The following is a 16,968-nucleotide window of genomic DNA, read 5'->3' as shown; positions in this document are numbered from 1 at the left end:
TATATATATATATATATATATATATATATATTTATATTTATATTTATATATATATATACAATATTTATTATTTTTAGATTTTTAAAAAAGGAATGTATTAAATATAATTGCATTATTATTTATTCTACCCATATCTTTGATCATATGGATAAATGGTGTACTCATATCTTATATCTTTCAAATGGATATGTTGCTCATTTTTCAGATATAAAAACTGTTTTAAAGTAACATTAAAAAAAATAAAATAAAATAAAATATGTAATAATGAGTATAAATTTTTTTTTTTTTTTTCAGTGATAACAATTATATGTCATTAGCTGAATATATATTTAATAAAATGCTCAAGGAGCTAAAAGACAAAGAAAATATTAATGATTTAGATGGTAAGTTTTTTTTCAATTATAATAATAATATATTTTTTTATATTCATTATTTTAAAAATATGTTTTCACAAAAAAACTTTTTTGTTACAGATTTACTTTTAATTGATTCTGAATAAATTTAGAATAATTAATTTGAAAGGAATAAAAAATATTTTTTTTTATGTTTCATTTATAGTAATTATTGAGGTAATATTTTTAGGAAAAAATAAAAACAGTGAGTAAATAAATTAGAAATAATATTATAAATAAAAATATTATTTTTATAGAACTTGTTGAAATAATTTAGAAATTAAAAAAATCAAATCATTTTTAATTATCTTGTTTTTAAAAGAAATTTTTTTTTTTTTATAATTAATTTCTTATTTTATTATTTAACTAATGTTTAATTTTTTTATTACTTTTTTTTTATTCATATTTATTTAAAATAACTTTATTTTTATTCTATATTTCTTTTTCAAATTACTAAAAAAATTAACTTTTATAAAATACAAATATTTATAAAAAAAAAAAAAAAAGTTAATATTTAGAAGAAAAAAATATATTAAAATGTGAATGTGCATATATAGAATCAATTATGTAACGTTTAGTATACATATTAATAGAAAGTATATAAATATTTTCATTTATATATTTTTAAAAATGATAATAAAGGGAAAAATACTTTTATTATTTTATGCACATTTATTTAAGACAAAAATAGCAAATATTTTAAATATATATATATATCTCTTCAAAAAAAAAAAAAAAAAAAAAAAAAAAATTTAATAAATTTAAAAAAAATTGTTTATAATTGTTTGCAAAACACTTATATCCATATCAGAAAAGGAGATAGCTGTATGCCCTTTAAAAAAAAAAAATAATTCTATTAAATTTATTTTGAATAAAACACAAAAAAAAAATAGTAAAAAAATATTTGAAAAATTATAAGGAAAAGGATTTTTTAAAAACGAACAATTTTTATTTTGTTGATTATTTAAAATAAAAACATACTTTTTTTTTTCATAATTTGAATTCATATTAAGTTTCAGTTGAACATTAATAAAAAAGAAAAGAAAAAAATAAGACAGATTTTTCAAATAATTTTTATAAATTCTTATTTTTGAAATTTTATAAAAATTATTAAAAATCAATTTGTTTTTTTTAATAGGAAATTTTAAATATCTCAATAATATTTTTTTTGTATTCTTGTTTTTTTTATAAAATAATCTCTTCTTAAAATATAAGGTTTGAACATTAATAATACTATCACTTAAGTGATAGAACAAATCAAGATCGTGAAAAATAGAAGGAAAGTAGAAAATAGCATGTTTATTAAAATTATTTATAAACAAAAATTCTTTAATTTTTTCATCTATCTTTAAAATAAAATAAAAGTTATAAACCCTCACTATATTATGCTTTACCAAGAAATTTAAAATTTTATTAACTTTTTTTATGGAAAAAAAAATATTTGATGAATTATTGAGATTAAATAATTTTATTGATAAATTATTAAAACTGTTCTGATCAACTGAATAACTATTAAAATTATATTTATTAAAAGAATAAATTTTTTTCTGTATGTAAGAAATGAAATATTTAAACATTTTTTTTATAGAATAACAATGTTCAAACCTCTTTTTTCTTTTTTTTATATACAAAGTCATATTATTTTTTTCATTATGTGTAAAACTGTTATTAATTAAATAAACATCCTCACTTTTCATATCATATAACGATTTTCTCTTTATTTTAGAATATTTACAAATTATATTATTGCTATATTTCTTTAATTTTTTTAACATTTTACTTTCTGCTATTAATTTTATCATATAAAAATTGTAGAGAATTTTCGATTGCTTATATATAAATCTCAAATTTTTCCTTTTTTTTAATTCAAATTGAAAGAAAAAATTCAATAATTCTCTTATCTTTTTAAATTGATTATTAAATGTTTTATCAATAATCCTATCCAATATATCTTTTTTTTCATATATTTTTATATATAAAAAATTATGTACATTCATTAAATTTTTATTAGTAATTATCTCAAATAATAACATACCCAATAGCCAAACATCACTTTTAAATATTTTTTCTTTTCTTTTTTGAAATTTATATTTTTTCTTTAACCTTTTTATTATCATAATTCTTATTTTTGATACGTATTTATAAAATGAAAATATAGATAGATTATTCAAAAAGACATATTTTTTTCTTTTTTTATATGTTTTATTTTTACAAATTGATAATGCATTATTTCTATAGGCAATCTTTTTGTAATTCTTATAATTAGGAATAATGGATGAATTACTTCTTTTTTTATTAACATTTTTTACATTATTAATCATTAATTCAGGTGATGCTAATATTTCATTACCTCGATTTTTTCTAAAAAAAAGAAAATTTTTATTATTATAAAAAGATTTACTTTCACCAAAATCATTTATAACAACTGATGGAACATATAATATTTTGAAGTTTTTATTCAACCATTTATTCCTTTTAAGAATTAATTCCTTAAAAATATATTTTTTCTTAGTTTTTACTAAAGAAAATAATTTTTTATGAAAACACAATATTTTAATATTATTACATTTTTTTCTATGAGGAAAATCATTTATATAATTATTATTATAAAATAATAATGGAACTTTTTTTTTATAATTCATCAATATGTTATATGTGTTAATATCAAAATGAATAATTCCTCTTTTATGAATATTTATAATTTGCTCAAGAATTTGATTAAAAATACTTAAAATAAATATTATATATTGAAAATCATTTAATTTTATATAGCTAATTTTTATTAATAATTGATAATAAAAACTCCTAACATTTTTATTATAAATATTCCCTTTAAAATAGTATGTCTTTTTTTTTTTTAGCAATTTTTTCAGAATTTTTTTTTTTTTTAATTGTAATAATAGTGTTCTTTTTGAAGAAAATAATAGTGATTTAGTTTTAATTGCCTCTTTTTTTTTTAAATAATTATTATGTAATACATTCATAAATTCCCTTAAATTATTATCATAGTATTTCATTAAAATATAATAAGAAAAATCATTATCATTTCTTATTATTCCATATTCATATATTTGACATATGTTCATATTTTTAAATTGAAATTTCAATAAAAATTTTACTTCATTATAAATATTTTTGAACATATAATTTTCATTAACATATTTTTCTATATTTATTAACTTAATAATAAATGGATTATTTTGAAAAATAGAATAATAACACATATATATATTTCCATAGGATCCATCTTTTATTTTTTTAAAAAATTTCAAAGATTTGTGACTTTTAGATACAGATAAGTTATATAATATATTTAATTGTGTATTATTTGTTACATATTTTTTTATTCTATTTATTAATTTATTATTTTTTTTATGATTTAAGTATGACTGTACAATTCTCATAATATTTAAATCTTCTGAATTATTTAACTTATGAAAGGAAAAGTAATTATTTAATATTTTTAAGTAATTTTCTAATAAAGTATTTATTTTTTGATTTCTTTTAATTATTTTCTTTTCAATTTTTTTATTTTTGCTTTTATATTCATCATAATAATTTTCATTAAAATAAAAATCATTTATATCTTTTTTATTGTAAGAGATTATTAAAGAAAAAATTAACAAAATAACATAACTAATTATATGACATTCCTCAGTAATTTTTCTTTTTTTTGACTTTTTTTGTATATTAAAACAGTTTATTGATGGAATAACTCTTATTTTTTTTAAAAAAATATTATACTCCTTTTTTCTATCATGTCTAAATTTATTTTTTCTTTCTATACTTTTGCAATTCTCTTTATTTTTGAAACAATTTTCTTCATAATAATTGTTTCTTGTTAGAAATAATTTCCTTTTTCCAAAATCAAAAAAATTTGAATTACAACATTTTGTTGAATTATTGAAGTTTTCAAATATAAAAGAACTACCTGATTTTCTAGAGTAAAGCGATGAAACATTTGAACTTTTTTTAATGAAACAACCTGAAGAATCACAGATATTTTTTAATAGCAAAGGAGGAATATATATTTTTTTTCTTTTACTATTATTATATTTAATATTCCTACCGATGTCTGATCTAGAATTACATGTTTCTAAAATTTTATTATTCTTTTCTTTAATTTCAAATTTTCTTATATGTAGATTATTATGTCTATTACTTATATTACAATTACTATTTAACTTTAAATTTGCATAATTTTTTTTTTTTCTATCCATCATATAATTTGTAAAATGCAACATAAATTCTAAAATTTTTATTTTATAAAAATAATATTCTAATGTAAAATTCTTTTGTAATGATAAAAGTATAAGTATTTTTAAAAATATTTTTTGAAATTTTAAAATTTTTTTTGATTTCCTTAAATAACAAGTTATAACAAATAATAAGAAATATTTATTTACCATATTTAAATAGAAATCATTTTGATGAAAATGTCTTTGTTGAAAATGAATTATTCTATGAAACCATAAATCGTCCAATAATGGAAAATTATTTTTAAAAAAAATATTTTTCTTCTTAAAAATCTTTAATTTTTTTGCTAAAATAAGAAACTCTAAGTATATGCTATAATATTTATATAATAACATATATTTTTTTTTATTATTTTTAATAATACTATTGATAATAAACATGGATGATTTAAGTGAAATAAATCTTGTCCTTTTTTTTTTACTATTTAAAATAAAAAAGGTTTCAAAATAAAAAAAAATTCTTTTTTTTAATAGAATAGATACAATTTGATTTTCAATTAACAAAATTATATTTTTTGTTTTTAGTTTGTAAATACTTTTTTTTATATATTCTTTTTTTTTTTTTTTGTTTAAAATACAATTTCCTTTTGAACAAAAATCATAATTACTAAAATATTTTGTCATTAATCTTAAAAATATTAATAAAAAGTTTATTAAAATAACTTTTAAACTTTTTATTTTTTTAGTATAGCAAAAAAATATAAAGGAAAAATTAACTATATTTATGCTGTTTAAAATTCTATAAATACACAAAAATAAATTACTCCTATAAAATATATTTTTATTATATAAAGTGTTGGTCAATTTTATTTTCTTAATATTTGAAGAATGATATATTTTCCTTTTCATAAATAAAATACCATATTTGTTAAGAATTATAATTTTAAATAATATATAATTTTTTTTAACATTTTCTTTATATTTCATTAAGCTACTGTATAATAAATATAAATAAGACTTAATAACATTAACTACTAAATATATAAATAGCAAACATATTTCTATAAATATCTTATTTTTCTTTTTTTTAAAAAAATGAGGACTGAATTTCATATTAATCTTGTTTCTCTTCGTATATATGTTCATAATTTTTTCATTAAAAAAATCATCATTATGATAAAAAGACTTATTATTTAACTTTTTAAAAGAAGATAACTTAAAGAATTTCAAGAATTTTAAAACTTCAAAAAATAATTTCTGATAATTATTTATAAAGTTTTTTAAAATTAACAAGTATTTTGTAATTTCTTGAAAATTTTTGTTTCTGATATTATAAACAATGTCTTTTATTTTACAACAGAAGTTCATAATAAATCTCTTTTTTTTTACTAGTTTAATTATCAAATCAATTATGTAATTATATTTATTATTTCCATTTTCATCTTTATAAGTTTGCACTTTTATTTCTCTAAATTTTTTTCTGTTGTTTAAAAAAAAAAAAGATAGTTTCTTTTTTTTTTCTTTTGATATCCATAAGTTTATGTTTTTTTTTGTGTGTAACATCATATTATTAATAATAAATTTATTTTGACACATATAATGATTATCATTATAATTAAATATAAAACTTATATAATTACATTTTCTAAAAATAAAATTAATAAAATGGTTTTTTAATTTTTTATCATAGTTATATTTAATATTATTTTCTCTTTTAAAAAAATTTTCTACTTTCTTTTTTATATAACAGTATTTTTTAAATATACTTTTAATATTATATTTACATAATACATTTTTTTTAAAATTATATAAAAATATCTTATGATTAATATTTTTAGTAATAATTCCGTTATTGCCTACTTTAAATAGGATTTTTTTCTTTTTATTTGAGAAAATTCTTTTCTTATAATTACATTTTCTTAGTAGATATAAAAGCCTATGCCTTTTAGCATATAAGAATATATTGACTGATAATAAAGAAAAGTTATTTAATTTATCACATGGAAATATTAAGGCATTATTTTTTTTTATAATATTCCATATGTTAATTATATCTACATTATAATTTATAGTATTATTAATATTTTTTAAAATATAAAAATAAATTATAAAACAAAAACTTAAATAATTTTTTTTTAACATAAAATATTCAAATTTATTAAGTAGATAATTATTTATGATTTTATATTCATTGTGAATAATGAAATTCTTTTTCTTATTGTCTATAAATGGTAAAATGCTATAAAAAAAAGTTTTACATTTTATATATATTTTTTTGTAGTTGTTATTATTTTTAAAAAAAAAATTTTTTTTAAAAAAAGTTCCAGTTATATGAACTTGTATTTTATTTTTCTTTAATACAGAAAAATTTAAATTTTTGTAAGTAATCCTTCTTTTTTCTTTATGAATTTTTTTTAAGTAATCAAATGGATTATATTTATAAACATATATAAAATTTAAAAAGTTATTATAATCCTTCCTAAACTCATTGGGAAATAAATCTTGGATTTTCTTTTTTAATTGCAATTTAATTTTTATCTTATTTTTATGAATGTTACACACACATTTTTTCTTCGTATATATATGTAAAATTTTCCAAAGTAGTTTTTTTTTGTTATGAAAATAATCAAATTTTTTTTTATGAATATTATTATTTTTGTTTTTATCAAAATGATGGCTATTCTTTATGCATAAGGAAAAATCTTTTTTTTTACTGAAGTTGTAGTTATGGTTTAAAAGAATAGAAATATGTTCATATATTATATGATAAATATATATTAAATATCTCTTTGTTAGTATATATATAAGCAAATTTCCTGGAGGTATATAATATTGGTTAAATAACTTTTTCAAAAAAGTATATTTGAATTTTTTAAATTTTTTTAAATATAAACTTTTACTTATAAATATAAAAAGTTCATAAATATATTTTACTAAAAATCTATTTAAAAGAAAAGATACCTTTCTAAAACTATTCTTATTCTTTAAAAGAACTATAAAAATAATTTTAATTACAAATAAGTATTTGTTTATGTTTTTAAAGGTCTTCTTTTTTTTTATTATATTATTTCTTAAAAAAAGATATATAATTTTATTTATAGAATATATTTTGTTATTCCTTATTTTTTTATCAATATAAATGTTTATAAATTTATTATTAAATATATCACTTTCCTTTTCAATATTAGTATTTTTCTTTATATTATTATCAATGTAATTTTTAATATTTGTGTAAATAGTATTATTACTCATATTTGTTTTTTATTTTGTATAATATTTGTACTTCAGTAAAATTGTAGTTAACTTAAATTATATTAATAAATTTTAATTATTTATTTTTATTTTTTTTTTTATATATATCCTATACATTCTAATAATTATCGCTTATTAAGCAAATTACAATTTTTATATTATATATTTAAAAAACTTAATCATTTTAAGTGTAATTAAAATAGTTTACATTCTTATATTTTGTTAAATTTGTAATTTTTAACTTTTTTATATTTAATGGTTAAATATGTTATAACTTTCTTAATATTTTTTTCTTTAATTTTTGTCTTTTTTAATAAGTTATGTAATTTTATTTATGTTTGTATTTTTTCTTTATATATATTCTTTAAGTATATTAAATATATGAAAATTGTTTCCATACTTTCTAATTTTTAATTATTAATACATTTTAAAACGAAAAAAAAAAAAAAAATAAATATATATGTATATAAATATATATATATATATATTATATATATCTAATTGCTATACGTCCTTTCTCTAATTTTAAATTTATCTTTCCTTCATAACACCTTACATTTTAATAATATTCTTCTTTTCAACATTTTTTTTTTTTTTTTTAATAAAAAATTCTTCTTTTTTTTATTTAAAAGAAAGATATATATTTTAATCAACAGATTACTGATTTTTTTCTCTTATTTTTTTACGTAGTATATGTTAAAATGGTAATTTTTTTAAACGGAGAATATTTTCTGTACATTTGTTACAAACATCAAATTATTTTATTATTTAATTTTTTTTTTTTTTATCTCCTTTAAAAAATTAAAAAAAAAAATATATATATATATATATTTAAAAACAAAATTAAATTTTAACTTTAAAAAGAAAAGAGAAAAGTAAAAGAAAGGTTGCTTTAATTTTAGCATCATTCATTTAAATTAAAAAATACCTAATTTATGAACTTTGTAAGAATAATAAATATGTAGGAAAAATATTATGTAAAAATATATTTACATAATTCATAAGTTTTCTTTAATTATTTTACACTCCTTCAAAACAAAAAAGGAGAAACAAAAATATATGTATTACAAGTATATTCTCATCTCTTAGAAATATAAAGAAATTACTCTTCTTAAAAGTAGGTTTTCGTTTTGTTTAATTAAAAAAATTTTTTACAAATTAATGATATATGATAATATATATACGTATATACATTCGTATATATAAATATATTTATATATTGATAAAATTTCTATATTATTCATATATATATTTTAAATATAAAATAAAATACTTAAATATGTTTAAGACATATTTCCTATAATTATTTTTTTAATTCTTATTTATATTTATCATTTAATATATTATATCATTTTATTTTATTATTTTATTTTTTATTTTTTTTTTTTTATATTTCAGTTGGAATGATTCTTAAAATTAAAATTTTTATAAAAACTTTCAATGTTAAGATTTACATTTAACATTTTTTTTTTTTTTTAAAATAGTTTTAAAATATATATTTTAAGTAATATTTCCAATACTGTTTAAATAGAAATTTAATTTTATGTTTTTTTTTTTTTTTTTTTTTTTTTTTTTTTTTTTTTTTTTTTTTTTTGTATTTTTTTTTTTTTTTATCATGTTTTTATTTTTTGTCTATTTGTTAATTGAATTTTTTATATTTTAGACGTTTTTGTTTATGATATTTATGTATNATTTTTTTTTTTTTTTTGTATTTTTTTTTTTTTTTATCATGTTTTTATTTTTTGTCTATTTGTTAATTGAATTTTTTATATTTTAGACGTTTTTGTTTATGATATTTATGTATTTTTGGATAAACATTTTTTTATATAAATTATTTTGAATATAAAATTACTGTATATATTTTTATTTGTACTGGTTAAATTAAATAATTTAAAAAAAAAGTATATATATATATATATATATATATATATATATATATATATATATATATTTATTATATATATATATACATATATAATATATATATTTATTAAAGTATATGTTAATCTATTTTTGCATATATATATATATATATATATATTATTTTGTTTATGATGATTATATGAAAATATGAAGATATATTATAAGTGAATTATTATAAGATTAAATTGGAAAAGAAAAAATAAAATATAGGAGAAAATAAATAAAAATAGTAAAATATTATTCTCATAATATATGTAAATATATATGTGATGAAATTCTTCAAAAAAATAACTTAATACGTATGTTATGAAGAAGTAATATTTTACATAGGAATAAAATAAAAAAAAAAAAAAAAAAAGAAAAAAAGAAAAAGATTAAAAAAGGATAACAAAAATGAATTATTATAATAAAAAAAAGAGAAAATGTAAAATAAATTTTATAGATATAGAACTCGAAGCATTTATATTTGGTTGTTTTTTGTATTCATGGAATAAAATAATAACGGACAATATTAAAAATAAAAATAATAATAAAAATAGTAATCCTAAAAATAGCAGTACTAAAAATAGTATTATTAATTATAGTAATAAAAATAATTTTTCAAAAGATAATAACAAAAAATGCACTAATATAAGAAATAATAGAAAATTATGTAATAATAAAATTTTCAATAATGCAAAAAACTTAAGTTATGAAAACACTAATAAAAATTCAATTGATGAAAATTGTTATGATATATCTGATGATGAGATAAGTTGTAATTTAAATGAAGATTTTCAAATAAAAAATAAAATAGATATTGATTTATTGAATGAAAAATTATTAAACTTTGTAAAAGTAAATTTTTCTTTAAATAGAAAAGACTTTAATATATGCCATGATTTATATGATTTCTATAAACATATTAAGGAGGAAGAGAAAAATGATGAAATAAAAATACATTATGATTTTTTGAAAACAAATAGTAATATTAATGTAAATAATTTAGGTAATAAAAAAAGAATCTATGATACAAATTATTTAAAAAATAGAAAAAAATATATAAATACAGGTATAAAAAATATGAGAAATTGTGTGTTTTGTGATATCGCATTAAATAAGAAAAAAGTACCAGGTTACTCAAAAATTCAAAATTTTATACATTTATGTACAAAAAAAGTTTATGGGAGCAAATGTTTTCAACTAGTTAATAAATGTATTATAAATATAAAAACGTTTGATGACAGTTTTGTACATTCAATTACAATAGAACGGTTATTCAGTTATATATGTAAAAATATTGATAAAAACTTACTTTTTTTTTGGTTTAAATTTTTAAACGTTCTCCTAAATGTAACTATTAATAAAAAATTAATGATAAAAATTTTTTTTTTTTTTTGTATGAAAAATTTACTAGTTTCTTCTTATTTTAATTCAGAAGTTGTAGAAAACCACGAATTTCTCAATAAAGGTATTTCATCTAAACATGAAAATTCCTTTTTATCAGACATAATTAAGAAATATAAATATGAAAATATTACTAATATTATTTTAAATAACAATTTTATATTATTACAAAATTTATTTGACTATTTTTACATGATTTGTTCTAGTAGAAATATGCACTTTTATGACAATTTTTTTTTAAACGTTCAAATGATTAACTTTATTTATCTTATACAAATAAATTTTTTTCATTATTTTTACCTTAAATTATACAAAAAAATTCAGAATTACAAAGTTAATCAATTAGTATACGAATATAATAGATGTGATAATACTTCTAAAAATGCAATTAAAAAAAACAAAAAAGATTATAACAAAGAAAAAAACAGTTTGCGAAAAATAATCAAAAGAAAACTTTATTCCTATTCCATTAACAAAAATGAAATACATATTAATAATAAAAATAATATTAAAAATGTATCAAAAAAAAATACAATTCTTATAAAATATAAAAATTCAAATGATACTGGATTAGATATGAATGAAGTGTGGAAAAATAAAGCAAATGTTCAAAATAGGAGTAGTATTATTAATAAAAATAAAAAAGGTGAAAATATCAATAATAATAAAAGTATTAATAGTAACTATATTTATAATAATATCATTAGTAATAACTATAATATTAATACTAAGATCTATAATAATTTTAATATTAACTATCATAACAACATTAATAATATGTATAACCTAAATAATATTGATTACTTAGTATCATCACGAATAGATGAAAAGTATTCTGAGAAAATCAAGAATAATTTATGTGAAAAATTATGTACTGAAAAGAAAGTATGTATAATAAGAAACCTACAAATTTTTTTTAAAAGAGCATATATATTTTTAAACAAATATATAAAAAATGAACAATTGATAAATCAAAGTAACATATTTTCATTTTTATTTGACGCTTTACCATCATTAAACTTTAAGCGTAATGTTAATAATATCTTAGCACCACATATTTTTTCAATATTTTCAAAATATCAGTTTATTGAAATATTTAACTTTATAGAAAATTTAAAAAATTTATATAATTTAAAAAAAATGAAAAAAAAAAACTTACGTAATAATGAATACCCTTGTTTAAAATTTTTAAATGACTTACAGGGATTAAACTACATTTACAACAATTTAAAAAATGATTACTTGATTTTAACAGAAAATTTATATATGGAAATGAAAGGTAAAAATGAAAAAAAAAAAAAAAAAAAGGAACAAAATAAATTAAAATATAGTAAAAGTACTATTCAAAATTTAATTCAAAATGGTAAAACAGATATTTATAAGAATGTTTTTATTTACAAATTTTCTTCAAAACAAATTAATATTCAACATAATTTATTTAATATATATCTGGAATGTAACCTTTTAAATAAAGCTTATAAATTGGTTATGATGAATTTTGATTTTTCATTTTCTTTAACGGCAGAAATTATATTTTTATTTAAAATTTATTTGATAGAATTAAAAAAAAATAAAATTTTATATGCGTTTGAAATTTTAAATATGGTTTTTCATAAATGTTTTGTATTATTAAAAAAGTACTTGTGTAACCCAACATCTTTTAAATTACTGTCCATCATAAGCATATATATTAGTCATATGTTATATAATTTTCCATTTCTATCTAAATTTCTTTATTTTTATCCAAAAGATAAAATTAATTTTATTAAAAATAATATAATAATTAACGAAAATATAAAAATGAATCATTATAATAATTATTTTTATCAAAAAAAAATATTTAGTTCCTTAAATTTGTATAATAACAATAGTGATAATAATAATAATAATAATAATTATTATATTGATACATTTAATAATAAAAATATAAGTTCAGAACAAAAGAAATTAATTAAAAAAGAGAAAATGAATGGAGATAATGAGACATTGATATCATCCTACAGAATGTTAAATTGTGAAAAAAATATGATAGAAAATAAAAATATAAACGATCATAAAAATAACTTATATGATAATAATTACACTTCTAGTGATGAAACATATTTTTGTGATCATATTAGAGATTTCAAATTTTTAAACAAATTTGAAAAATCATATATAAATAAAATTTTGAAAAGTTTCAACTTTATTTTTAACATCTTAGAAATAACAGTAAATAGCAGTAATGTTTCTCTTATAAATTGCAGTAAAAATAGTTTGAATTCATTTGATCAGAAAATATTTAATAACCAGTTAGTTCATGATGGTATTTGTAATGGAATTTTATTTAATATAAATAATTTTATAAAAGAAATTGTAAATAAACTAGAATATTATTTTAATAACAATTTTAAAAAAAAAAATTTACAAAATCATATAAAAGGTTTAGATAAAGAAAAATATAGAAATTTATTTTATGATTCAAAAATTGTAAGATCATTAAAATGTTCTGATGAAGATTCTTATTTTTTTAGTTTAGAATTTTTATTTTTAGCATATGTATGTTCTAATTATTTTTCAGATAATGTTTCAAATAATTATAAACATTTTTTAAAAACTTTTAACTTTAACGAAATATGGCCAACTAATCATCAAATAAAAATAAAAATATTGTTATGTTTAATATATATGCTTTTGTATGAAATAAATTTAATAGATTTAAAAGATTTTTTTTCAGAAATATTAAGAATAATTATTTTTAGATTTTATAATTATTTAGATTATGATGATTTACAAATTTGCCAATTTATTTTCTTAAATTTATCTAACAACATATTATTTTCAACTTTGAATATTATTGGTGATATAAAAAATGTTATTAAGATGAATGCACAATCATTTAAGGAATTTTTTTATATTTATAATTTATCAGAAAAAGAGGAAACATTTTATCAATATCAAAACTTTTGGAAAAAAAAAAAAAAAAAAAAAGATTTTATAAATGATTTTCTAAGTTATTTTTTAAGAAAAAATGCAGAAATTGAAAATAATTTTAAAATGATAAATAATAAAAAATGTGCAGAAGTAAAATTAAATGATAATGTATTAAGAGAAGCACATAATATAAATAACGAAAAAATTAATACATCATTTATTTCAAATAATAAAATATATAATGAAACAAAATTATGTAGTAGATTAATTGGTGAAACATATTTAAATGATGAATCATACTACAATGAACATAATTTAGTTTTTAATGAAACTATTAACAATGAGTTTTCTATATCTAATGAACATTTACATTGTGATTTTGAATTAGGAGATACGTATAAACAAGAAAATATTTTCACTTTTACTAGTAATATAGAAAATGAAGATAACTCATATTATTTTGATTATTTTGCAAGTGAAGAAAGTTTAGAAAAAAGTGATTTTGTATTTTTTAAGAAAAATAATAATAATGAAGAAGAAAAAGAATCATTAGGAAGCGATTTTTTAAATAAAATAATAATTCAAATAAATAAAAAAGAGATAATTAAAAAAAAAAATGTCAAAGTAGATATTTGTGAAAAAAAAAATTCAGTAAATAAATATGATAATTTGAATGAAGATATAAGAAACAAAAAAAAAGAATTTATAAATAAAGAGGAAGTTTTGAATAAAAAAAATCTTTTATATTACTTTGAAAATAAAATAGAAACAATATATGATATGATTTTAAATTATTTTAAAATAAAAAAAGAAATGTATATAGATAATTATATTAATAGCAAATATGAATCAATAACAAGCATACATGAATACAAAAATAAATTAAACTATTATGAAAATGTTCATCCAGAGTATTATAAATATTATTATTTTCAAAATTCTTTTTATTTTTCAGAAGAGTTATTTGAAACTGATTATTTTATTTTTGCTTTAAATAAAAATGTGATAGATGATAATTTTTCTTTAAAGAAAAAAAATTATATAAGTGTATGTTTAAATTTACTCACAATAATAGATTTATATATGGAATTCAAGGCAAATATTTATAATAAGCCATTTTATTTTATTAAAAATTTAATTATCACATGTGCAAATATTAGTTTCTGTAAGAAACTGACAATTATATATGTAAATTCATTAATAAGATTGTGTCTTTTTGAAATAAGAATGAATAATTTTTTTACTTCATCCAATATTCTTATTGAAATCTTGAATAATTTTGAGAAAATAAAAATATACAAAAATTTAATAGGAACAATTTTTTATTTATGTGGTTATTTGTTATTACAAAATTTAAATTATGATAATGAGAATTTTGATGAAGAAGAAAAAAGTGTTTTAATAGATGAATATGATTATTACAATAACTTAAAAAAAAATAGCATATCCTCATTTCATAAAAAAAAAATAGAAAAATGTAAATTAAATAAAGAAAGTTATAAAAAAAATTCTAGTACAGAAAAGTTGAATAACATAATAGATTTAAATGAATACGATAAAAAAAATTCTTTTTATGAGACATCAAAGTGTATGAATATTGAACAACATAAAAATAAAAACTTTTTTACATGTGAGAATAAAAAGGTAAGTAAGAAAATTGAAGATACAATTAAAAGTAATAATTATTTATTAAATGTTACAGGTAAGGAGAAATTATCAGATGATTATATGACTAATGAAAAAAAATATAGTAGTTATTTAAAAAAGAAAAGTGGAAGAAAACTAATTCCATTAATAAAGAATCAAATAAAGATAACTGATTTTTTTTCAAATGTAAAAAATGAAAAATCATTTTATATGTCTTTTGAAAGTTCTGTTGTATCAGATCATACGAAAAGTAACACCTTTTATAGGAGTAGTGAGAAAAGGAGGAAAATAAATAATGAATTAAGTGATCATATAAATATACAAAAAATAAAATATATTTCTGATAAAAATGTAAAGAAAAAAAATATATTTTATTATTTTTGTGATAAATTAAATAAAAAGCAATTTTGTTTATTTTTAATATGTTTTTACATAAAACGAGCTTTGAATTATTGGAAATATGAAGGAGATTCTATAGGAATTTTTAATGGGGTTCAACAAAAAAGAAGAATAAAAGATTCCTTTTTTTTTCTAATGTCTTCATATAAATTTTTTTATAAATCATCATTATTCCTATTGAAACAAAAAAACACCCAAGATTATAAATACCCTTTTTTTAATTATGAGCTATTTAAAACATATTATAAATTTTATATTTATTACAAAGAAAAATTCTTGAAATGTAGTAATGAAAACATTGTTAATTTATTATAATCTAAAAAAAATTAAAGATAATTTAAAATAGTTATTAATTGGAATGATAAAGTAAATTTTCATTATATTCTAAAATATAAAACAGTAGAACTATGTTTTAAAAAACATAAAAACAGAAAAAGAGAAATAAATAAAATAGTATTTGTTAAATTACAAGATTTAAGATAAAATAAAAAAAAAAAAAATAAATAAATAAATAAATAACTAAATTTATAAGGAATTTTTGAAAAAGACAAAATTTTAGTAAAAAAACAAAAGAATAGGAATGATATATTACATAAAATATATCTTAAAAAAGATTGAAAGAATTTCCTTAATGTTTACCAAGTTTTTTATTATTTATTTATTTTTTTTTTTTTTTTTTTCCATATTTTAGAAGACATATAATTGTTTTTGTTTATCTTTTATTTTTTTAAAAAAACTATATAACCAACCATGGATTTTATTTACCTTAAGAAATTATTTAGAAAAAATAAGAAATAATACATAATTTTATATTCTTACAATTTTTTTTTTTTTTTTTTTTTTTTTTTTTTGGGATTTTT

General features: G+C 15.3%; 3 protein-coding genes across 3 annotated transcripts in view; 2 read left to right on the top strand and 1 right to left on the bottom strand.

Moving 5' to 3' along the window:
- Nucleotides 1-499, top strand: part of CAF16 (CCR4-associated factor 16, putative) — a gene marked incomplete at both ends in the record, with an annotated part of 1,324 nt that extends 825 nt beyond the window's left edge. The window contains 3 exons of the mRNA XM_028672060.1: nucleotides 78-224; nucleotides 295-383; nucleotides 474-499. Coding sequence (XP_028528651.1) covers nucleotides 78-224; nucleotides 295-383; nucleotides 474-499 — 262 coding nt within the window. The remainder of the gene's footprint in view (nucleotides 1-77; nucleotides 225-294; nucleotides 384-473) is intronic.
- A 654-nt stretch (nucleotides 500-1,153) lies between these two features.
- PGAL8A_00305400 (protein kinase, putative) lies at nucleotides 1,154-7,840 on the bottom strand (the record flags this gene model as incomplete). Its single annotated transcript, XM_028672059.1, has 1 exon — nucleotides 1,154-7,840. The coding sequence occupies one exon, from the start codon at nucleotides 7,838-7,840 to the stop codon at nucleotides 1,154-1,156; it is 6,687 nt and encodes a 2,228-aa protein (XP_028528650.1).
- Nucleotides 7,841-10,156: 2,316 nt separating this feature from the next.
- PGAL8A_00305300 (conserved Plasmodium protein, unknown function) lies at nucleotides 10,157-16,423 on the top strand (the record flags this gene model as incomplete). Its single annotated transcript, XM_028672058.1, has 1 exon — nucleotides 10,157-16,423. The coding sequence occupies one exon, from the start codon at nucleotides 10,157-10,159 to the stop codon at nucleotides 16,421-16,423; it is 6,267 nt and encodes a 2,088-aa protein (XP_028528649.1).
- Between the last annotated feature and the right edge of the window lie 545 nt (nucleotides 16,424-16,968).

Source organism: Plasmodium gallinaceum, assembly GCF_900005855.1.
Source record: "Plasmodium gallinaceum strain 8A genome assembly, contig: PGAL8A_v1_87, whole genome shotgun sequence".
In the NCBI taxonomy this organism is placed as follows: Eukaryota; Apicomplexa; class Aconoidasida; order Haemosporida; family Plasmodiidae; genus Plasmodium; species Plasmodium gallinaceum.
The sequence above is the reverse complement of the archived record's forward strand: the minus strand, read 5'-3'. Positions and strand labels throughout refer to the sequence as shown.